General features: G+C 54.7%; 10 protein-coding genes across 10 annotated transcripts; 6 read left to right on the top strand and 4 right to left on the bottom strand.

The window, feature by feature from the left end:
• Positions 1 to 103: 103 nt before the first annotated feature.
• On the top strand, positions 104 to 2435 carry BDW47DRAFT_107239 (SAC3/GANP domain protein). Its single transcript, XM_024812957.1, has 3 exons — positions 104 to 489; positions 546 to 1821; positions 1876 to 2435. The coding sequence occupies exons 1-3, from the start codon at positions 417 to 419 to the stop codon at positions 2090 to 2092; spliced, it is 1566 nt and encodes a 521-aa protein (XP_024671297.1). The 5' UTR covers positions 104 to 416; the 3' UTR covers positions 2093 to 2435.
• Positions 2436 to 2573: 138 nt separating this feature from the next.
• Positions 2574 to 3393, bottom strand: BDW47DRAFT_126480 (serine hydrolase FSH; the record flags this gene model as incomplete). Its single annotated transcript, XM_024816559.1, has 4 exons — positions 2574 to 3070; positions 3128 to 3208; positions 3277 to 3295; positions 3352 to 3393. 4 exons carry the CDS (start codon positions 3391 to 3393, stop codon positions 2574 to 2576), a joined length of 639 nt encoding a protein of 212 aa, XP_024671296.1.
• A 1012-nt stretch (positions 3394 to 4405) lies between these two features.
• On the top strand, positions 4406 to 5735 carry BDW47DRAFT_132111 (putative short-chain dehydrogenase/reductase family protein; the record flags this gene model as incomplete). Its single annotated transcript, XM_024817488.1, has 2 exons — positions 4406 to 4809; positions 4891 to 5735. The coding sequence occupies exons 1-2, from the start codon at positions 4620 to 4622 to the stop codon at positions 5733 to 5735; spliced, it is 1035 nt and encodes a 344-aa protein (XP_024671295.1). The 5' UTR covers positions 4406 to 4619.
• Positions 5736 to 5966: 231 nt separating this feature from the next.
• Positions 5967 to 7709, top strand: BDW47DRAFT_39075 (thiolase family protein). Its single transcript, XM_024818900.1, has 3 exons — positions 5967 to 6190; positions 6251 to 7195; positions 7285 to 7709. The coding sequence occupies exons 1-3, from the start codon at positions 6026 to 6028 to the stop codon at positions 7483 to 7485; spliced, it is 1311 nt and encodes a 436-aa protein (XP_024671294.1). The 5' UTR covers positions 5967 to 6025; the 3' UTR covers positions 7486 to 7709.
• Positions 7710 to 7944: 235 nt separating this feature from the next.
• Positions 7945 to 9716, top strand: BDW47DRAFT_107234 (putative 60S ribosome biogenesis protein Mak11). Its single transcript, XM_024812956.1, has 2 exons — positions 7945 to 8949; positions 9035 to 9716. The coding sequence occupies exons 1-2, from the start codon at positions 7990 to 7992 to the stop codon at positions 9614 to 9616; spliced, it is 1542 nt and encodes a 513-aa protein (XP_024671293.1). The 5' UTR covers positions 7945 to 7989; the 3' UTR covers positions 9617 to 9716.
• Positions 9717 to 9843: 127 nt separating this feature from the next.
• BDW47DRAFT_132109 (glycosyltransferase family 69 protein) lies at positions 9844 to 11510 on the top strand (the record flags this gene model as incomplete). Its single annotated transcript, XM_024817487.1, has 1 exon — positions 9844 to 11510. The coding sequence occupies exon 1, from the start codon at positions 9930 to 9932 to the stop codon at positions 11508 to 11510; it is 1581 nt and encodes a 526-aa protein (XP_024671292.1). The 5' UTR covers positions 9844 to 9929.
• Positions 11511 to 11838: 328 nt separating this feature from the next.
• On the bottom strand, positions 11839 to 13758 carry BDW47DRAFT_107232 (TFIIH/NER complex subunit TFB2). Its single transcript, XM_024812955.1, has 3 exons — positions 13575 to 13758; positions 13412 to 13499; positions 11839 to 13341 (listed from the first exon to the last, which is right to left on the bottom strand). The coding sequence occupies exons 1-3, from the start codon at positions 13696 to 13698 to the stop codon at positions 12114 to 12116; spliced, it is 1440 nt and encodes a 479-aa protein (XP_024671291.1). The 5' UTR covers positions 13699 to 13758; the 3' UTR covers positions 11839 to 12113.
• A 166-nt stretch (positions 13759 to 13924) lies between these two features.
• On the top strand, positions 13925 to 15000 carry BDW47DRAFT_107230 (PaaI family thioesterase). The gene is made up of 10 exons (XM_024812954.1): positions 13925 to 14001; positions 14048 to 14088; positions 14149 to 14161; positions 14239 to 14304; positions 14356 to 14398; positions 14457 to 14528; positions 14588 to 14634; positions 14684 to 14702; positions 14755 to 14833; positions 14893 to 15000. The coding sequence occupies exons 1-10, from the start codon at positions 13975 to 13977 to the stop codon at positions 14969 to 14971; spliced, it is 486 nt and encodes a 161-aa protein (XP_024671290.1). The 5' UTR covers positions 13925 to 13974; the 3' UTR covers positions 14972 to 15000.
• A 389-nt stretch (positions 15001 to 15389) lies between these two features.
• On the bottom strand, positions 15390 to 18815 carry BDW47DRAFT_107229 (putative pH signal transduction protein PalA). The gene is made up of 7 exons (XM_024812953.1): positions 18594 to 18815; positions 18274 to 18511; positions 18101 to 18155; positions 17119 to 18013; positions 16494 to 17068; positions 16040 to 16442; positions 15390 to 15985 (listed from the first exon to the last, which is right to left on the bottom strand). The coding sequence occupies exons 1-7, from the start codon at positions 18599 to 18601 to the stop codon at positions 15658 to 15660; spliced, it is 2502 nt and encodes an 833-aa protein (XP_024671289.1). The 5' UTR covers positions 18602 to 18815; the 3' UTR covers positions 15390 to 15657.
• A 27-nt stretch (positions 18816 to 18842) lies between these two features.
• On the bottom strand, positions 18843 to 22190 carry BDW47DRAFT_132107 (ssDNA endodeoxyribonuclease RAD1; the record flags this gene model as incomplete). The annotated part of the gene is made up of 8 exons (XM_024817486.1): positions 18843 to 19783; positions 19837 to 20935; positions 20995 to 21471; positions 21519 to 21570; positions 21624 to 21694; positions 21749 to 21836; positions 21896 to 22073; positions 22143 to 22190. The coding sequence occupies 8 exons, from the start codon at positions 22188 to 22190 to the stop codon at positions 18857 to 18859; spliced, it is 2940 nt and encodes a 979-aa protein (XP_024671288.1). The 3' UTR covers positions 18843 to 18856.
• Between the last annotated feature and the right edge of the window lie 190 nt (positions 22191 to 22380).

The raw sequence follows: 22380 nt of genomic DNA, 5'->3' as shown, positions 1-22380 counted from the left end.
AATCCGATACGGCAGGCGGTGAGGAATGCCAAGAGAAAACTCCTCTCCCACGTAAGCGAGTCTCCTTTCCTTATCCTGTCTATCTTCAACCTCACTTCTCGATCCTCTATCGTTGCCATCTCAATCAGACTCCCATCTTCCTATCTTTGATCTGTCTCTGGGTATCGTTTTTGACGGTCTTGGCCCCGTTCGTGCGAGACAACCGAAACGACTCTTGGTGTAGGAATCATACTTCGTCCAGTTCGTCCAGTTCGTCTCGAAGCAAACTCCGTAGTTCAGTTCAGATCGCGTCCTCGATTTCCATCGTCTTCTTTTTTCCATTCGTGTTATCAGTTACATATTCCTGTTCTCTTCCTTTTTCTTCTCTTTTCCCTCCGTGATCACCCCGTTATTCAGTTGCTTAGATATTGTTCATCATGAGCACTGGCATGCCTCCGTGGCGGTCAGGGTCAGCTGTCGTCACAGCCACCCCCAAAGTTGCTGGTCATGGTATGTCTCTCCGCGCGAGTGATCCCCAATATATAGCGATACTGACGTAGATGCAGCCGCCCCAGCGTACATCCCGGTTCAAGCACGCCGTAGCCTCGCCACTCCAGCCCCATCCAAGTCCGCCGTATCCCAACCCCCTTCAGTATCATCCCAGCCGTCGACAACGGAAGCGTCTGCTCGGAAACGAGTAGAATGGCCAGCACCGGTGCGGTCGTACGTACAGCGGTGTTTTGCGCCAGAGAACCAAATGCTCTCAGTCAGCAGGCAAGAGATGGAGGCCAAGTTGAAGTCCGTGATCACCGCCGCAGCGGAGAGAGATGAGCTCCACACCACCAACTGGGACGCCTTACCTCTCCCCCAGGTCATGGTTCAAAATGAACGAAACCGGATCCTAGCCAGTCCGAATGTCTCCGCTTGGGGAGCGGCAAGTACGGCTTCTCCCCGCAAAATTGATACCGCTGCCAACGAGGCATCTAAAAAGCGAAAGTCGGCGGAGTACCACGGGGATGCCAACGGCGCTCCCCCGTGGCGGCAAACTAACAGTCAAGTCCCTTTTGAAGACCGAATCTCGTACTCACCCACTGATAAGCGGCAACGCATAGATCAAAAGAATCCAAGTAAGTCCAAAGCTAATCTAGAACTGCGGAAGAAGCGGTTTGAAGATCCTCGGGCCCGGTACGGTTCGTCCCCGTCGTCGCGGGGCGAGTCCCCCACGCCTAGCGCCGCCAACCAAGGCCCCGTCGTCGGGCGGTGCCAGGACTTGGAAAAGAAATATTTCCGGTTGACGTCGGCGCCGAACCCGGACACGGTCCGTCCCCTGCCGGTCCTGATGAAGACGCTGGATCTCTTGAAAAAGAAATGGAAGAAGGATAACAACTACGGGTACATCTGCGATCAGTTCAAGTCCCTCCGGCAAGATTTAACGGTGCAGCATATCCGGAACGAGTTCACGGTTAGCGTGTACGAGATCCATGCTCGTATCGCCCTGGAGAAAGGAGATCTTGGTGAGTACAATCAGTGTCAAACGCAGCTGCGGGCTCTCTACACGCGGCAACTCGGCGGGCATCCCACCGAGTTCAAGGCGTATCGCATCCTGTACTTCATCCACACTCGCAACTGGACGGCCATGAACGATGCGCTGGCCGACTTGACGGCGGCAGATAAGCGGGATCTGGCGGTGAAGCACGCCTTGGACGTTCGGTCCGCACTCGCTTTAGGAAACTATCACCGTTTCTTTCAGCTGTATTTGGATACTCCAAACATGGGGGCTTACCTGATGGATATGTTTGTGGATCGTGAGCGGCTGTCGGCCTTGGCGGTCATCTGTAAAGCGTATGCTTCTTTCCCCCGACTCGCATGTGGAATGGTACTGACGAGATCTGCTAGATATAAACCCGACGTAAAGATCCGGTTCATCACTGAAGAGCTCGGTTTCGAGTCCGATGAGCAGAGCGCACGGTTCGTTCTGGATCATACCTCGGAAGAGTTTCTCCAAGAAAAGGACGGGACCGTGAGACTGCTCACCGGGGCCAAAGCCAGCTTCTTGTTAGAGACGGCCAAGTCATCGGCTCATCGGATTGTTGACATCAAGGGGCAGATCTAGCATCCATTCTCTTTCGGTGACCTACTATTCGTTTTTACGTTTCTTGCATTCGTGCACATTTCACGTTTTAACAGCTTCTAATTCTCCACCCATCCCTTGTCCGTGTTGCATTTCTCAGTTTTGATCGTTGTTGGCTTGGGCATTTTTCTTTCGCATCCGTGCAGGTTGACTTGATGTCTCAAGGAAAAAATATACCCGCCCCCGTCGATGGGGGACGTGCTTCGGCACGTGCATCGAATTATTTAGCATTGGTTCATTTCATTGTTGGAGTGGGCGTTCATGGTATGAACGGGGCGTCGTCGGCATGATAGTTATACAGCATTTATCGAATCCATTCATGAATCTAGAGCTTCTCACCCTCCGTAGCTATAAACGTCACATTATGGTCCATGAATTGCATGGTTGATTCTACAATGAATTGATGGATATATAGATTTATAGATTTATAGATAGACAAAAGATAGATACCCCCCATCTAATCCTACCCCGCTCTCTCAATCCCCCTCTCAATAACCCCCAACATAGCCTCCGTATTCCTCACATCAAACGGAATATGATGCTTCGAGCCATGATCATACAGCTCCGCCCTCGCAGGATCACAAAGCCCATAAAGCCGCATACTCCACGGATAAAGCGTATCCTGCCGCCCCACGATATGCACCGTCGGGACCGTCAGCGGGTAAGGCGCGTCAGGCGCGCGGTCCAGGATCTCCTTCCCGTCAAGCGTATACGGCGCCGCACCGCAGATGAACACGGCGAGCTTGAACAGCGGCGGGGCGGATGGGTTGGCGCGCGCGTGGTGTAGAATCGTGGCGGCGGCGAGGGCCGCACCCTGTGAGAAGGAAAGTACGGCGTCGAAGGGGCCCTCGCGGTGGATGATGTTCATGGTGTAGTTGATTGCGCGAATGAGGTCTTCGCCTGGGGAGGTGCCGCGGGGGTAGTGATCGTAGAAGGGGCCGTCGCAGATACCTTTTATTTCTGTTCCCACATCATTCAGTATGGGGTGGGTGGAAGGTGGAGGAAGGAGGGATGTACCTGGTTCGGGGTCGGCTTCTAGGCGGCCGTCGATGTATTTAAAGACATGGCCTTCGGTTTCGAGGGCTTGGGTGAGGCCGCCTAGTAGATTCTTAGTCCTTTTTTGATCCTTCTTTCATATGGATGAATTTATGGTGGATGGTTTGTACCTGATTGGATCTCGAAGATCTACAGGATCGGGTTAGTATAGGAAGTGGTTGGTCTGATTGATAAGAAAGACATACTTCCGCGCTTGTACCGGCGCCGTGAAGACACAGGAAGCGCATTTTGTCAGGGTCAGAGGTCAACGGATATGAAAAAATAGGTTGTCAGATAAGCGGTAGAGGAGAGGTGGTAGGATGTGACTGGAGAGTCGTGGTAGTTGAAGTTGTAGTCGTAGATGTTGTTGTCGTCAAGAAACCGTTGGGCTGATTATGGTAAATATGGGCCTCACGCTAGTCCGGTTGGAGTTGGTCGGGATGATCTCCAGCCTTTCTCTCGATTCTCTGTCGTGCTCTATCTCTTGATCTGTCATGTAGATGGATCGTTTGGATGGATCTTTTGGTCTATCTTTGATCCACCTTGATTTGTGACAATTGTTCAAATATTCAGTGCTAATCCATCCCTTACAGTATCGGTCTAGGGTACTACCATGAACGCCCAAGTTTATCTCCAGTCGCATCTCGGTGAATAGTCTGGTCGATATACATCCACGCGACAAGAACTCCAACTGCCTAAGACTATATCAGTGACTCGCGCGCTCAATGCTACCTTCGAGCTTTGAGACGAATCAATATACACGGGGCGCGATGACCGCAACGCGACGGCCCTGAGGTCATCTGCGCGACATACAAGCAGTCAAGAACAGGCCGGGGTTAAAAGGTAAGAAGAAGACATTCAAGATGGACATAGAAGGCTTGGTCAAGCAGTGAAGAAGCATGTGAAGGGATATGGAAGGGAGAAGTCCTCGTGTGGTTCTGGAATACTGATCTGTGGATGTTCTTGTCGCACGCAATGCTTGGTCTGTTATCACATGGGCATTGGTATACATAGTCGCTTGAATATTGACATTTCGATTTGATTCTAAGCTGACTCAGATATGAGTAGCAGAAGTATACAAATTAGTGTAAACACCTAAGTCCTCTATTATAGGAGTAGAACCATAGTTCGCGAGAATGTGTTGAGATATCCCGACTCCCCGCACACTATCTGACATTATTTGACGCGGTGTCACTTCCAACCTCAACATCCCCTGGACTTGCGCCTCACTTGTGCTTCGTCAATGACCCCTCTCGGTTGATTCCATCCACTCCATTCCTTACCTAAAACTTTTATAGGTCCATCTGATACCTCTCTCCGTTGATCATGCTGCACCTCGGTGGCCCACCCCGCTGCCCGGAGGATCGTCGCGCCCTTTTAGAATCCTATATTTTTATCCCCCACCCCAGAACAATCCGTTGACCTCGTCCGAATTATCCATCTCCTCATTCAGTCCGCTTGGATCACCGCCAACATGTCCAAGGCTCTGGTAGATTCTGCCACTCTCAGTTTGTTTGCTCGGCACGCCATTACCCATCCCCTGGATTTCGCCGCCAGCGTCGGTCCGACCTTGAATGAAGCCACTTTTGGTCTGCTGGGGTCCTTGTTTGACCCCCAACGAGATATTGGAGACTTGTCCGGGAAGGTGATCTTGGTCACTGGAGGTATGCGACCTTCTTCCCCCTTTCGTTTCTCTCCGTCCCAGGCGTTTTGGTTGCAGGATGCTAATCGGTCCGCCCGCGCAGGAAATTCCGGTCTGGGAAAAGAAACGGTCATCCAGCTCGCCCACCATCGTCCGTCTCGCATCTACATTGGCGCACGGAGTGCCACCAAGGCGCAAGAGGCCATCGAATCGATCCAAAAATCCATTCCGTCCCCCGTCGACATCAGACATATCCCACTCGATCTCACGTCCTTTCAGTCGATCCGCGCCGCCGCCCAGCAGTTTCAGGGGGAATGTGACCGTCTCGACCGCCTCGTGCTCAACGCGGGGACCATGGCCAACCCGCCCGGAGTGACCCAGGAAGGGTTCGAGATCCAACTGGGCACCAACCACATGGGTCACTTCCTCCTCACCAAGCTCCTACTCCCTACCCTCCAAAAGACCGCGCGAGAGGTCCCGGACGCGGACGTGCGCGTTGTGACCGTGAGCTCGCTCGCGCACAACACCGCCCCCGCCTACGAGGTCCTGACCTCGACGGACGCGCTACTACAGACCGGATCGCTCTCCCGGTACGGTGCGTCCAAGGCTGCCAACGTCCTCTTTGCGGCGGAGCTGGCCCGACGCTATCCCGAACTCCTCTCGGTCTCTATCCACCCCGGCGCGGTGTCGAGCCCATTGTACGAGCACACCAAGGCGTCGGGAGCCATCGCGCGACTCTCGGTGACCGCTCTGTTCGCGGTTCTGCGAAGCGTACGCTCGGGAGCCCTCAACCAGCTCTTTGCCACCGGCGTCTCGAGGGAGCGCCTGGTCAACGGGGCCTACTATGTTCCGGTGGGTCGGAAAGGCTCCAGCCAGTATGCTGACGATGCGGACATGGGCAAACGCTTCTGGGATTGGACGGAGGAGCAGATTGCGCAAGTGTCGTGATCTTTCATTACTATGTATAATAACGCTACAATGGATAGTTTGCATGTTGGGACCAAGATTGACCAGTTGGCCTCGATGATTAGTAGTTGGACATCATGTGACGTGACGTAATCAACGAACAGCCTCGGCTCAGCGGGTGGAAAAGGCGGTTAGAGGCGGAATGCCCCGTCTTTCTCGATCGCCGCCGACCTTCTTCTTCTCCTCACTCCTCTCCATCCTGTCTGGTGTTGTGTTTGATCTGGTCTCCCTCTTCACTCTTCGCTCTACATTTCCAACACATTCCATCAATTATGGCCATCCAAACCTCGACCGGGCTCGCCGCCCGTATGCTCACCAAGCGCGCCGCTTTCCCCGCATCTCGCCAGGGACTCAGGAACTTCAGCTCCGCCCGACCGGCCCTGAAGGAGATCCAGGAGGCGTACATTCTCAGTGGCGCTCGTACGCCGACGGCCAAGGTAAGAAATGTTCCGGGTCAATAGACGAAGGAACAGCCGTGATGGCTGACTTCCCACCAGTTCAACGGCTCGTTCTCGTCGGTATCCGCCCCCGAGCTCGGCGCCGCGGCCATCAAGTCCGCCGTCGGCAAGTCCAACCTTCCCGTCGAGAAGATCACGGATGTGTACATGGGCAACGTCCTTCAAGGCTCCGTGGGCCAGGCGCCCGCCCGTCAGGCCTCGATCTTCGCTGGGCTGGCCCCCACGGTCGAAGCAACGACGGTCAACAAGGTGTGCGCGTCCGGTCTCAAGGCGGTGGCGCTGGCCGCCCAGAACATCCAGCTCGGCCTGGCGGAGGCCCAGATCGCCGGTGGCATGGAGAACATGTCCCGTGTCCCCTACTACATGGCCCGCGCGGGCCAGCTGCCCCCCTTCGGCAACCTCGCCCTGGAGGACGGTCTGATCAAGGACGGTCTGTGGGACGTCTACAACAAGTTCCACATGGGTGTGTGCGCGGAGAACACCGCCAAGAAGTATGAGGTCTCCCGCGAGGACCAGGATCAGTACGCCATCCAGTCGTACCAGCGCGCCCAGGAGGCCTGGAGCCAGAACAAGTTCGCCGACGAGATCGTTCCCGTCACCGTCAAGGGTAAGAAGGGCGACACCGTGATCGAGCGTGACGAGGGATACGAGAACCTGCGCATCGACAAGCTGCCGACCCTGAAGCCTGCCTTCGTCCGCGACGGCACGGGCACCGTCACCGCTGGCAACGCGTCCACCATGAACGACGGCGCGTCGGCGCTGGTTATCGCCAGCAAGGAGCTGGCTCGCGAGTTCGGCAAGGGTAACCGTGCTCTGGCTCGCATCGTGTCCTCCGCGGACGCCGCCATCGACCCCATCGACTTCCCCGTGGCGCCGGCCAAGGCTGTCCCCATTGCCCTGGAGCGGGCCGGCATCACCAAGGACCAGGTCGCCGTGTGGGAGTTCAACGAGGCTTTTGCCGCTGTCATCAAGGCGAACGAGAAGGTGAGTTTCTACCTTTTTACTTTCTATCTTCCTCTCTTTCTCCCTTCACTGTGTTCTCTATCATTTTGATCATAATCTAACTCCAATAGATCCTGGGCCTGGAAAACGCCCGCGTCAACCCCCTGGGCGGCGCCATCTCCCTGGGCCACGCCCTCGGCAGCTCTGGCTCTCGCATCCTGGTGACCCTGCTGCACCAGCTTCAGCCCGGCGAGTACGGTGTCGCCGCCATCTGCAACGGTGGCGGTGCTGCCAGCGCCATGGTTGTGCAGAAGCTGGACCAGGTTGAGTAAAGGAAGGGAAGAAAAAAAAACAAAAAAAAAAAAGTCCTGTTACGCCTCTGCAAGTATCAATTTAGCGCATCATTTCGATCATTCTGTACCCTGATCCGGCTCCTTTCGCATCGCATCCACGATTTTGTGGTTCTATAACGAATATACCTATCTATATACCCATTGCTTTACTGGGCCGATCCATGGGCAGGAACATCATGTATACCAGTACTTCCGGGATTTTCGGATGTCAGAATGAAACGTGTGCAATGAGATATTCGATTTATTTTTATTTTCTATTCTATTTGTTTCCTTCAGTTCTAGGACGAGGAAATCGTAATCCACACTTTATGCATAGTTATGCAGTATGCTTCTTTGTAAGCAGGCGGTGTATTCTACACTTTCACCGCCTAATAAATTCCTGCAGAAAGAAAATGAAAGAAAAAAAAAAGTCAACCGCTCTTTTTGCGATCCGATTAGCATCAACTTTCACTCACACCTTTTTCTTCAACCCCCACAGCTATCATGGTTAAACGCAAGAGACAGGAAACGGCCAAGGCCGCTTCGACCCAGCCGTCCAAAACAATCAAACCGACCACCCCTAAGCCTGCCCCGACGCCCAAGCCGACCGTCGATGATCCGGCCGTCACCTTGCAAATCGTCACCGGGTCCTACGAATCGGTGCTACACGGCTTCACCGCGGCCGTCTCTCCATCGTCGTTCGATTCGAAGTCGGCCGACAAGAAACAGAAAGACGAACCTCCCACCGCCGACCCATCCCTCGTCCAGTTCTCTGACACCTTCCTCTTCGAAGCCCACGCCTCCGCCATCCGATGTCTCGCCCTCTCGCCGATGCCGTCTGCATCGGAGTCAGGCAGCGAAGCCCAGAAGATCATTTTGGCCAGCGGCAGTTCCGACGAGCGGGTCAACCTGTACTCATTGTCCGCGCATGCGCCGGCCGCGGGCGAGGACTTCCCGTCTCTCCCGTCGCTGTCGGGCCAGCAGATCCTCGAGAACCCTAAGAACAGAGAGCTGGGCACGCTGCTGCATCACGATGCCAGCGTCTCGTCGTTGAGCTTCCCGTCGCGCTCGAAGCTGCTCGCCGGCTCGGACGATAACTCCATCTCCGTTACGAAGACCCGCGACTGGACTGTGGTTTCTACGATCAAGGCTCCCCGGCCGAAGATGCAGGGCCGGCCTAGCGGCGATACGGCGCCCCCCGGGGGTTCCCCGGCCGGTGTGAATGATTTTGCGGTGCATCCGAGTATGAAGGTGATGTTGAGTGTCGGGAAGGGGGAGAAGTGCATGCGGTTGTGGAACTTGGTTACGGGGAAAAAGGCGGGTGTGCTGAACTTTACCCGTGAGATGCTAATGGGGGTGAAGGAGGGCAAGTGGAGCACTGGGGAGGGCCGGAAGATTATCTGGAATTCTAAGGGGGAGGAGTTTGCTGTCGCGTTCGAGTGGGGCGCTGTGGTTTTTGGAATTGTAAGTCATCCCTCCCTGTCATGTTAATCCCTGGGTGAGTATCAAGCTGCCTGAGTATCAAGTTGACTGACGAACTCCTTCGCAGGACTCCACCCCCATCTGCAGAGTGTTGCCGAGCCCCCGGAGCAAGCTGCACCAGATGAAGTATGTCTCGGTGGACCCCTCCTCCGAGGACAGCGAAGAGCTACTCGCCGTGTCGACCGAAGACGGCCGCATCGGGTTCTACTCGACCCAGAAGACCCGGAAATCCGACGACGAGGCCGAGTGCCCGATCCCGTACGCGGAGGCGGTCGCCCAGCTCGGTGGAAAGCCGTGCGGTCTCCCCGGGCGCGTGAAGGATTTTGAGATCATGAACCTGAAAGACGAGCCGGCCGTCGGGAAGAACGACTTCCTGGTGGTCACCGGCGGTAGCGAAGGTTTGGTCCGGGTGTGGTTGCTGCATGGAAAGGAACTTGTCGGAGAGAAATCCAAGCCGTCCGGTGAATCGGCGACTCCAGTCCGTCAGGTCGGCCGGCTCTTGAACGCCTACGAGACGGGACACCGCATCACCTGTCTCAAGGCGTTCGTGATGCTGCCCCCGTCCACAGCGGAGGACGAGCAGGATGAGGAGCTGGATTCGGAGGAGGATAGTGACTCGGACAGCGAGGCGAGCGATTCGGAGGCGTGATTGATGTCTATATTCCTGTATACCCTGAGAGACCTGAGTAACAATAGAACCATAACCATCACCATAACCCGACCAGGGATCCCTGTTTCACGCTGCGCTGAGACCGAGACTTCTTTGATATGATACGGCACGTTGCAGGCGCTGACATAAGCGACCAGGTCATCCCCGGCCGATCATCGATGTTCTGTTTCCCCCGATTGGAATTCTTCGTCTTTAAAAACAACCAAGCCATGGCGTGCTGGACGTCTCTCCGTTGTCATCTTCTCACTATGTCCGCCTCTTCATCTGCCTAGTTGACTATATCACCCGCGCCATGTCCGCCCGTCTCCTTCATCCGGACGAGTACGAGCTCGACGCTCGATCGTCCGTCGACTCGCAGGGGAGCTTCAACCTCGATGACGCCGACTTCGAGTCGCAAATACCCCCACAGCCCAGGCGCTTACTGCACCGGGTGCCTCTCCTATCGCGACTGTTCTCCTCGACCTACGCCGGATACCGCCGCCTCAAGCCGTCGCGACCGCTCATCTCCTCCGCCCCGCGATCATCCTGCTCCCGCCTCCTCCGCCGACTATGCTTCTACCATAATCTCATCATGGGCATCATGGTCGCCCTGATGGTCGGCAGTGCCATCCTGCGCCCGTCGTACTCAAATCCCCCGCCGCAGTACGCCACGCTCCGCGACGCCATCGAACAATCGACCGACCCTGGACGGGGCAACGCGCGCAACGAGAAGGTCTTCATCGCCGCCAGCCTGTACGACAAGAGCGGGGACCTCGCGGGGGGCGAATGGGGGTCGCGGGTGCTGCAGCTGGTGGACCTGCTCGGCCCGGACAACGTGTTCCTGAGCATCTACGAGAACGACAGCGGAGAGGAGGGGCGGAGCGCTTTGCGCAGCCTGGAGGAGCAAGTCCGGTGCAAGAAGTCGATCGTCTTCGAGGAGCACCTCGACCTGACCACCCTCCCGACCGTCACCATCCCCGGCGGGGAGACTCGCATCAAGCGCATCGAATACCTAGCTGAGGTGCGGAACCGAGCCTTAAAACCTCTAGACGAAGCCCAAAATCACTACGACAGACTCCTCTATCTCAACGACGTAGTCTTCGACCCCGTCGACGCCCTCCAGCTCCTCTTCTCCACCAACGCCGCCGACAACGACGGCGTCGCGCAGTACCGCGCCGCCTGCGCCGTCGACTTCGTCAACGCCTTCAAGTTCTACGACACCTACGCCACGCGCGACCTCCAAGGCTACAGCATGGGCCTGCCCTTCTTTCCGTGGTTCTCCACAGCCGGCAACGGCCACAGCCGCAGCGACGTTCTCTCAGAGCGCGACGCCGTCCGCGTCCGCAGCTGCTGGGGCGGCATGGTCGCCTTCGACGCGCAGTACTTCCAAAAGCGCAACCCAGCAAAAACCCAGCCCCTCCCGCCCCCACCGCCACCCACACGCTTCCGCGCCGCGCACGACCTCTTCTGGGAGGCCTCCGAATGCTGCCTCGTACACGCCGACCTCCAAGACCCACCAAAATCCAGCGTCGACGACCTCGCCGACACAGGCATCTACATGAACCCTTACGTGCGCGTCGCCTACGACAGCAGCACACTCTCCTGGCTGAGCACAACCCGCCGCTTCGAGAAACTCTACCCCTTCCTCCACAACGTCCTCAACCACCTTGTCGGCCTACCGTGGTCCAACCCCCGCCGCGAGGAAATCCCCGGCCAGCGCGTGCAGGACACCGTCTGGGTCCCTGATAACCTCGACAAGGGCGGTGGTTCTTTCCAGGTCGTGGACCGGCTAGCGGGGAATGACGGCTTCTGCGGCCGGAGGGGATTGCAAGTTATTGTGGAACACCGCGAGGAGGGGCAGAAGGGGTGGGAGAATATTGCTGTTCCTGAGTGATGTCTCTCTTTCTTCTGTATATTTAGATTTATCGTCTTATAGGTCCCTTCTTTTTCTTCCTTGTCTTTTTTTTTTAATTTTATATTTGTCTGTTTTTTTCTATCTGTTGTTAATCTTTGGTGGCTGGCTGTCAATCAAGCGCGTACGAAATTGAGCTGAGCGATTTGCTTGTTGTTTGCTTGCTTACTTGCTGATTTGTTTGCTTGTTGCATAGCTGGGTAGGTAATAATTGTTGTATACGAAGAATGTCTGCTTACATTGATACACACATGGTCCGATATATGCATTAGAATGAGCGTACTATATGGGCTGTACACTGACTGGCTGATGATTGATGGTTGATTGATCGGTCAATTAATTTAACTGAAAAAATAAAAAAACCAGACAACTGAACATGAGCATCAACCCGTCCGTCTTACTTCTAATACCCCATTATACAAATCAGAAGTAAGATAGAGAAATGCGACTTCTTGTGCGAAGTGGACAGAACATGAAATAAAAAACCTCCTTAACGCCGGGCTGTTTCAGTTTTATGCTACAAAGGCCCCAAGGCTGGGGTAATCCGCCAAGCCGATCAATATTGGATCACGATGTGAGATTCAATCATTTCCGACTACGCAAAAAGGCAGCAACCTGCTCGTGGCGGGTGACGAAGAACATGCGCTTCTTGTGCGATTTCCACACTAAGACGCCGATCTCCTCGGCGTAGCGGCAAGGAGCCTCGTACTCGGATAAGCTGACAAAATCCTTGAAGAGGAAGCCCGGGGTGGCTTTGACGCGGTCGCGCTCGAGCTGCCAGAGGCGGATCTGGTCGACGACTGTCGGGGGCAGGACGGAGGGGATGCCGGCTTGGTTGGAGGTGGCGCGGGAGGCGTTGTATTTGCGCATTTGCGGGTGGGCGTGGGTGGAGAGGTAGGAGATGATCTGGTCGGCGGTGATGCCCATTTCGATGGCGCGGCGGATGGACTGGCGGGTGATTTTGCCGGTCAGGAGGTTGGGGAAGCGGTATTTGAGGGTGGTGAAGAGGGCGATGAGGGAGATTTGGAGCGGGGATGAGGTGTATGCGTAGAGGCGGTAGTTGGTCTCGATGATGATGAATCCTGTTGCGGCTTTGCTCCCGCCTGAGGACGTGCCGGTGGGCCCGGTCAGGGAGCCTGCGATGGGGTTGCTGAGGGTGCTGGAGTCGGAGGTTAGGGTGGTTGCCAGACGGGTGGGGTAGAAGTGGCTGGCTTCCGTGGAGTCTTGGTAGACGATGCCGAAGTCGGTGAGGTCGGTCAGGGTGCGGAGCTGGTTGGAGGTCAGATTCCTCTTCTCGTAGGACTTCCCGAGCTCCAGGCTGCTGAGAAGGAACAGGAACGACAGGACTTCGACGCTGTCCATGCCGATGGCCTCGGCGCTCTCGACGTAGAGGATGAGGATGTGCCACACTTGCGTGCTGACATCTTGTAAGACGAAGGCGAATCCATCCTGCGTGATCTCCACGCGACGGTCCCGGACCTCCACCAGGTGACCGGCTTGCAGCAGCTGCTTGACGCCTTTGCTGAGACCGGCCTCGCGCTGCGCTCCCAGCCCACTCGTCCCCACCATGTACCCCAGAACGCCTTCCCACTGCCGTCGCGCATACTCATCAAGCTCAGGGATCGACACCGCCGACTGTGGGGGAATCTGCGCCAGCACCCCGAATGATTGGGTTTGTTCCGCGCCGGTCAGGGCCTGACGAAGGGAGGTCGAAAACGGGTTGGTGACCATATAAGCACGCACATTGTCGGATGTCACGGTATTCGATAGGATATGGAGACGACCTAAGATCGAGAGCGCATGATCTCGTTCCCTATATAGAACGATAAGAAAAAATTAGATTTCGTTTACCAGTGATGTAACACTAGTTATAAGCCACTCACTTAATACTACCGGACTTGACCCAGCCCTCGAGATCCCCCGCAGGGAGGGGATCCTTCAGATAGAGAAGAGCCATGACAAAGCATTTTGCTTCAATGCACCCCCACCGCCAGTCAGTTCGATTGTCCGGTTCCTGTCAGACCTGGCGATCGGAGAGCCACATACCCAAATCAGGCAGCATGCGCCGGAAGATCGCGAGAGCGGTCGAGGGCTGCTGATAGAGCTTGAAGAAGACGGTGCCCGGCAGGCCTTCGAGGTAATCAAACGGACGGGATGGAGCGGCCGCCATTCTGCCGGGTGAAGAGGAGAGACGATATCAGCTCCACGACAACATACTGGGAGAGTTGAGAGAGTAGGTTGTTGGAAGAAAGAAGAAATGAGCCTGAATGGATGCCACAAATTACGGCGGGCGCAGCGGCCTCCCCGCGCACAATCCGGGTTATGTAAGCAGCATAATGTACCCCGGTTATACTCCACAGTTATGCTCGATATACTCAACCCATCTTTATCATCTTCACATCTATATCTACATTGACTACTGCATCCCTCTGATCTAGAGTGTATAATGCCTGCTCTACGCTTCGTCCGATCTGTCAGTCCCCCACCCCATCCAATCAACATCCACTAACCAATCTCAGGTCTGGGAGTCCTTTCGGGCTACCTCGGGGCTGGAGCCTCGGTAAGCGTATCCGATGTGAACGAAGGAGACGGCGACTGATTTAGTTCTGTCGGTGAACAGGCTCCTGGATAATGTAAGCAGAGCAAGGATTGCTTTTGTTGCTCTGGTTGTCTCTGTCAGAACCTAGAATGCTGATGGTGGCGTGTTTAGCTCCGAGTGACGGCGGCCAAACCTGGCTTCGTCAACTTCGAACTCGATGTTAAGAAAGAGCACACGGTACTCCACCCTAATCTATTCTAGTTTCATAGCACTAACGTATGTGGTAAGAACCGTTTGAATATTCTCCATGGCGGCACCATTGCCAGTATGGGTAGGTTGAGCTTGACTCTTTTTCCTCCACGTCTAGGGGAATGATCTGACCCATGCAGTGGACCTGGGTGGCTCGCTGGCTGTTGCCTCTCGCGGTTTGTTCGCCACGGGTGTGTCGACTGATCTCAACGGTGAGTGCTGCCCGCAAACTCCTATCGTATTCCCACCGGCTTTCTAATGTCATACCCAGTGACGTATATCAGCTCCGGTGGTAAAATCGGGGACCGGATCTTGGCTGTAGGTTTCCCAGCAGCTCCTCACACACCCATACTGACAAACTCAATAGGAGGCCAGCTGTGACAAGTGTAGGTTCCAAGTACCATTGCTACAGTTTTATCATGCCTAACTAGATCTTAGTTGGCAAAACCCTCGCATTCACCTCCATCAACTTCCGCAACGCCAAGGGGGACATTGTTGCCCGAGGAAGTCACACCAAGTATGTCACCATCGATTGAGCATCGAAACGTTTACATTTTACAAACTAACCTGTCTCAGGTATATCGCTCTCGCCTGGAAAGACCCGCAGAATATCGTCGAGGAGCTTGGAGGAAAGTCCAAGTCCAAATCCGGGTAATGCTGCGGTGCACTTCGTTTCAGCCTATGGCCACAGTCGATACATAGATATTTTAGACAGCTTTAAAGCCATCACAGTGACTATTTTGCCTTCCAGGGGATTTGTAGCTACGTAATATTCTCCATCACGGGCGGTTCGACGAACTGTCTGGACAGTCAGCCTCGCAAACCTGGCGCACGCCGCATCAAGCAACTCCCAGCGTGATTGACGTATCATTTCAAATCGCTCCTACGAAGTAGCTCCAGATATACAAATATGTAGTAGCCATAGAGACAGCGACTTCAGAGCAGGTATACTCGCAAAATTGGTAAGTTTATAGAAAGGTGGTAAGTTAATGGGGTCAATATATATATAGCCCTAACCGCCCCATCTAAGACTGTATTTAAACCACATCAAAGTCCAGATAGCACTTTTGATATTTTCAATGAAACAATCAAATATTACCAAACAGGGACTTCTATTAAGCCTGGTGATAACAACATACTTGATTAAGCGCTCTGTCTCGCCTCGTTTATCGACGATAGAATGCAATGCATAATAAACGCCTGCGGCGCTAACTCCAGACCATCAACCAGATACGTCCTTCAACCCACACAGGGATACCAACAAATAAACACAGGAAAGATATTCATACCGACCAAAGGTTAGCCAGGTATAGATGCAAGTCATTATATACACGATCTAGTCTAAGAAAACTTCACTCCCTTACTGGGATCCCACGTCCCAGGCTGTCCGCCAAAGCGGATGCCCATCTCGGGATTCCACATCCCGGGCGCCATCGGGGGTCGAGAATTGGCTCGAGTTGGCTGCGGTGCCGTGAGGGGCTCAGATCGTGCCGCCGGCGAGGGTTGAACAGGTGGCTGGACAGGGGGATGGACCACCTGGGGAGGGGGTTGTGGTGCGGCTTGTGGTACCGGCTGGGGTATGGGCTGAGCTGGCGGCGCGTTGTTGTAAGGTCGGAGGTGTGGTGGGGAGATGTTCAATGATGCCATGGCTGTCACGCTGGAGATGTCCCTGGTTGAATTAGTATTAGTGCGTGATGAGATGGATGGTTTGATAAGAACGTACGACTCCATTTGGCTCGCTTCCATTCGGCGCTGATGCACGAATGACTTGCAGTCGTCGCGGAAACGTCCGACGATCTTGGCCAAGTCGTTGTAGAACTTCCGTCCGACCTCAATATTGGATATGATCTCCTTGTATTTGAGGTAGCCGTTTTCCAGCTCCTGCAGCGCCTTCTCTCGCTCCTTGGTCGAGGCGTCGCCAGTGTGCGCCCGCGTGAATGCCCGGTTTGCTTCCCGGACTTGCGCCGCGATCTGGTCTTGGTCGTGCTGCTCTTGCGTGACCATGGCGAGGTCGGAGTCATACGTGCGCAGCTGGTCCTCGAATAGTTCCTCGAATTGGCCTGCCGAGATCGGTTGCATGGGGAACTCGCGCTCCAGCCTGGCGGCTTCCCGAAGAAGGGCCCGACCTATCAATGGTGAGCGCCACTCAGGGGAAAACTGGGGAGGGGAATACATACTGATATCGTCCGACCGCGCCTTATCTTTCAAGGCTTGTGCGCGTCGCTTCCGTCGGCTCTCTAGTCGGCTCACATCGCTCAAACATCCACGGAGACGAGAAGACTCCTGTTCGACCTCCGGGGGAATGGCCGCTCTCCGACTGCTGGGAACGTACATCTCCAGATCACGGTTGGTGCCAGTGAGTACCCTGAAGACGGCCTCCGAGTCACGGAGTTTCTGTTCCACAAGATTATCGCTGCTTTGCGCCGACGTGAAGTAGCCGTCGATTTCCCCAGACGTTTTGTACAGCTTTGCGGCGGCCGACTCGGACGAGTCCCGAGACCACCGTTCCGTCCCATATCGCCGGCGCGAAGCATCGTCTTCGGCTTTCTCTGCCGCGAGAAGCTCCACCCCCTCGTTATATACGGCCTTATCATTCGCCTTCACTGTGGCGGTGTCTTCGATGGATCGACGGAGCCGGTAGAAGCCGTCTTGTTGGCGCATTTCTTCCGCGTGCGACACCAAGGTTGGTGGTAGCCCAAGCGGCTTTTCGAGTGCCTGCAGCGACCCGGGGAGGTTCAACGACGACAGCAAACTTCATCTGGTCAGCATAGTTTAAGAGTTATCTCGAGGGTTGGATCTTACTCCCGCAGCTTGTCTGTCATGGTCTCCAGCTCGCCAATGATCGTCTCATTGACCAACCGATCCCGACGATCCGAGTAGATGCTCGCTGCGATGTGCACAGCGTAAGGGACCAACTTGGAGAACAACGGCTGCCCCAGAGGCCCGTTATCGCCTAGCATAGAGATCGCATCGGTCACCTGCGACGGTGCTTTGGCCGCAACGAGGCACGCACGATCAAGCAGCTTCAACTCCGACTTCGGAGGCACCGGGTGAAGGTATATCACGTCGTTGTCTTTCTCCGCCCGTCTCAGATCGTCCGTCACTCGGTTTCTCAACCCTTGCAGATCTCCGAGCACGGTCCGGTTGATCCACCGCGACTCCTTCAGCGCTTCGTCGACACACGCCACGCTGTCCCTGAGGCGCGCGACCTCCTCGCCGTACTTGCGCTTCTCCAAGCAATCCAACGACTGTCGGTACTGCGCTGCCGCAGCAAAATGATGGTGCTTCGCGGTCATGTGGTGGATCCACTCCGGGCTGATCGCATTCGACTTGACGGCGTGGGCACCAGCATCCGCGTAAAAGTCCGACACCACAGCAGCCAGCCGAGCAATCGAGGCGTCCTTCAACCCGTCCTTGACAGCCTTCTGCCAGAAGCATTCCTGGGCCTGCGCCAGCAGCAGCTTCTCCAAGCTCAGCAGCGTCATCTCGTCCATGTCCTCCGGCGGCGACGTGCGAAGATCGGGGAGTATATCCGCGCGCAAGTGCACCACGATCCCCGCCGCTTGGCAGAAGTAGTTGCAAGCCTGTTTGAGCCCATCGGCCGTCGTGCGATTCACCGCGAACGCCAGCTGCGAGTACAGCGCTGCCAAGTTGAAGATGATGTTCGCCAGTTCAAAGCGGATATTGTTCTGCGAGACTGGAGATAGCAATGGAAGTTAGCGCATTGATCCTCACCACTGAATCCAAGCAGAACAACACAAATTCAAATAGGAGCAATCCATACCTGGCCGCGACGTATTCAGCCCAAACGCGGGAAACCAAGGGAATTCTACCCCGACCTGTTAACATCCAACCATCGCATTAGCCAGCTTGTCCACATAACTTTCTTCACTCCCCTCCCCCTCCTCTTTCCTACAGCTCTAAGTCTCGGCTTCCCGGAATAACCCGTCTACTCACATCAACCGGAAACTTCCCACCCAGCCACTTCAACTGCGCGGCGTACGTAACCAACCGGCTGATCCCGCTCACATGGGGTTCCAGCACATTGATAGCCTCATCCCGCAAACGATCAAGAATCAAAAGATCATCCGCGAACATATCCGGGCGCTGGTCATATTTCGACGAGATGTACTGCGTGATGGCATCGGATAAGGAGACGGTGTGGGAGCGTCGAAATGGGAACTGGAGGATATTTCTAAAGGTTTGAACCACATGTTAGTTTCATTATACAGCTCCTTGCATCCTGACTATACTGGGAAGAAAGGACAGAGTCATACGAAGCCATTGTCGCGGTCAAGCCACATCGGTGGACGGGGAATGATCGTCGTTATCGGAGGAGGGGGAAGTTTTTTGTTGATGTCGGGGAAGATCCAGTCAGCTGGAAACCCCGCCCGGGCAACGCATGACGTTGTGTTCAGGCAGTCAGGCATCAACGCTACTCTACTAGCAGTACTGCTACAATCGCATCATGTATCATCCATGCTGTTTTCTCTAGATATAATTGAAAGTTCTCATTGTAGTAATTACCCTCATACAATATCTAGTTCTCCTCAAAAACACTCTTCTGAAAGAACCCCACGATCTTGCGCGCAGCCTCAATCCCTACCAGAGGATCAAGCTGTTCCACGCTCATATTGGCAATCTCATTGATATTGTCTGTTTCGACAATCAGACGCTCCAGAACCGGAGGGGTCACGCCAGGGACCGCCCGTAGCATATCCTGGGGAAGGAGATTATAAGTGCGGTGTTCAACGCCCGCAGCAGCCATAATGTCGCCGGGATCGGCATCAGCGCCAAAATCCATATCTAAGCCAATCTGGACGGCGCGGACAGGGTCCGGTTCAGGGTTGTTCTTTTTCAACTCGGCGAAGATCTCGGCTGTTTGGTAGGGCGAGGAGGACCAGATGATTTTAAGGCGTGGGAACGTGAGTGTGAGCAGGACGATGAGGTGCTGGGCGGACTTGGGGCTGGATGGGTTGACCAGGGAGGTGCTGGTCGACGGGGTCGTGGTCCCTGTGCCGGAGGAGGAGAATCCATAGTCGGTGAGGAATGTAGTGCCGGGGGTTGAAGCGGACGCGAACGCGTCAAAGGTGAAGGATTTGTTCTGGTCGAATTCAATGAGAAGCAGAGGGTTCTTGTAGTGCTGCAGCATGGTCTCTGCCTGGTTGTAGAGTCGCCCGTTTCGGAGCGAGGTGATCAGATCGCGGACGGATTTGCGCTCGACACAGATGTCCGGCGTTAGGATGTAATCGCCAACGGTGAGCTGGCAGGGTACGATGATCATGTTGTTTCCGTGCAGTAACGACGGAAGGGCGCTCCTAAACTCGCGGACGTCCACCACGACGCGAGGCGGCGCTGCAGTGGCAGCTAATCGACCACCGCCTGCAATGCGGGTATTGACAGTTCGGAGGAATTGCTCTTGGGGGTCTTCAGCGCTTCTATCGTGGGTGATTGTAACAGCCATGTTCTGTGATCGATGTGAGCCAATGGTATGCAGTAAGGGTTGATGGATAGCCATACACTCTTCTCCTTGATGAGTTTCGTAAATGAGTCTTTCTCTCGTCGGACAGCACTGAGATACCGCTGCTCCTCTACGGATCCCCCATAGTAGATAAAGTATACACGCACATTCCTGCCCGCATGAGAACTGCGGTATACTTCGACTCGTCGGATAAACGCGGGGTCAGGCTCGTACATGATGATGTACCGCGGCCGAACTTCCTCCAATATGTGTTCATCCACGTCCCCGTCGTAGGGATGCACCATTACCAAGTCGTTCATGTCGTATAATTCGTAATAATCTTCCATATCGTCCAGGAAGTCGATGACGATCTCCGCCTTCTGCGCTTCTTCAATCTCCGTCGGTTGAACTTCATCTATCAACTCGGTGACCTGTCCAGGCTGCTCCACATCCGTCTGCACACTAGTGTTTGGCACCCGACCTGCAGCAGAAGAAACCGCTCCGCCGCCACGGACCCGGCGTCGCTTGTTGGGCGGAGCTCTCCCTGGCAGATTGGCGGGAGCGGGAGAATCTCGGCTTCCTCCAGTTTGTCGATCGCCATTCTGCTGAACTGAGAGGTTTTTATTGATATTGGACAAAGTCTTTTTCCAATCAAGATACTCCCTTAGTCTTCGACGCATCAGCACATCCGCAGAGCCCTTTTTCTCTGGCGCGTCATCAGCGTCATCTGCACCCACGGGCTTCTTGCTTTCCACGCTGGCATGCATGGTGCCGAGATATTCCCGAAGCTGTCGACATGTCCTCTGGTCGGTGCACATTATGAGCACCGTGCTATTGGATTCATCAGCCGGAAGTGGGTTGAGGTATGCATCGGTTTCGATTTCCGCCAGGACATCCGCCAGAACCTCCCACTTGGGCTGGGCTTCCAGGACAGGCTGGAGCGTGTCAATGTATGCATTGGTCGAGGTAATGGCTGCATCGCTATTGATCTTGCCCTGATAAACCCTGGACTTCGCGGTCTGAAACAGAACGTGGGCGGCATCAAGAAACAGCCACGGCGAATAGTTGTGCTTCGTCGATCCCGGCGGCGGAGAATGGGCGGTCACGATAGTGTCCAGATACTTGACAAACGAGACAGCATCGTACGTGAGCAGGGCACTAACATCCAGTCAGAACACAGACGGGTAGAAAGTATCGGGCGAAACGGGGCCACCCACTGTAAAATCGCGCGTAGATCACTCAGGTCACTAACAATCTGCCTAGTCCTGAAGCTCACGCGATGCCAAATCGGATCGAGTTGACGGCGTATAGAGACATCAAAACTTCTATGAAGCGCACTGTCAAGCGTCCATTCCGCCATATCAAGTCCAGCATTCGCCTTCCTCAACTCCGCAATACACAGCTCCACGCATTCCAGCACCGCGTTTTGGATCTCGCGCATCTTCTCGCTCATGGGAACTTCAAGCTCGATCACTTCCGCTTTCCGGTGCCCTTCGAGAGACTCGGCAACGGTGACATGAAACCGCGGCCACAGGGAAGCTTTGCGGAGAAACAGATTACGAAGGGAATTGGCAAGCGGAGCAAAGCCCGTTGTAAACGGCTCGGGCAGATCCGAAAATGCTTTCAGGAAGCCGGTTTTGTTGTTGTCGCGGAAAATGCGTATGATGAATGCCTCCGTCGAGGTCGCGATGACTCTAGCGGGTATCAGTAGATGTCTTTGGTGTCGGACGGGATGGCCCACCTGTCGGCGTGAAGCACGATCATCCCGGTGATCTTTTGAGGGTCAAGGAGTTCTGACAGACAATCAGCATCACAGAGATCAGACCAATCAACAAGCCCATCATACTAGATAATAGATCCACGACGAGTATTCTAGAAGTCACACTCAGAACACCGCCCTCCGCATAGATCTTCTCCCTATACAACAATCAATATCTTTACCCCACGAATCACCCACACACTCGAACCTACCGCATCGACACCGTCGCCCTCTCCGTATTAATCACCTTCAACCCCCTAGCCATCGGGGTCTTGCTAATAGCATAGTGTTCGGCAAGCGCTAACAACCAAATCAACACGATGTTCACCACGCCCTAACACATGCCAACTCCAACCTACCTTCCCCGATCCACTCATTCTCGCGATCATCCGCACCCACCACCAAGACGAGATTATTCCCAGCCGCATCATAAAAGTGTAACAAGTTCGTCACCAGGCGTAAAATACCCAGCCCCCGAGCCAGGATGACGAGCTCATCCTCGGTGCGGAGTTCGGTGAAGATGTCCTGCTGGTATTGCTGGATTTGGGTGTGTCAATACGGTTTCCGGGATCCCTCCGAGGCGGTGGATATTCCAGGCAGACTAACCAGAGGCAAGGACAGCTTCACCGGGACATTGGAGCGTTCTGGCGGCATGAGGAGCCTTTTGGCAGAGGTATGACGCAGGGGAGGGTGGAGGTGGAGTGCGGAGATCGTCAGTTGGTGGGTGTTTGTTGTGTTTGCATTGTCCAATCTACAACTATAACTACTACATGTTCTATTGTATTGTTGTTTGGTCTGAATGATTAATTGAAATGATTGTAGGCACTCGAAATAAAGATAAAAA

The sequence above is a fragment of the Aspergillus candidus genome (genome assembly GCF_002847045.1).
Source record: "Aspergillus candidus strain CBS 102.13 unplaced genomic scaffold BDW47scaffold_28, whole genome shotgun sequence".
Taxonomy (NCBI): Eukaryota; Fungi; Ascomycota; class Eurotiomycetes; order Eurotiales; family Aspergillaceae; genus Aspergillus; species Aspergillus candidus.
Note: the sequence above shows the minus strand (reverse complement) of the source record. Positions and strands in the feature narration are given on the sequence as shown.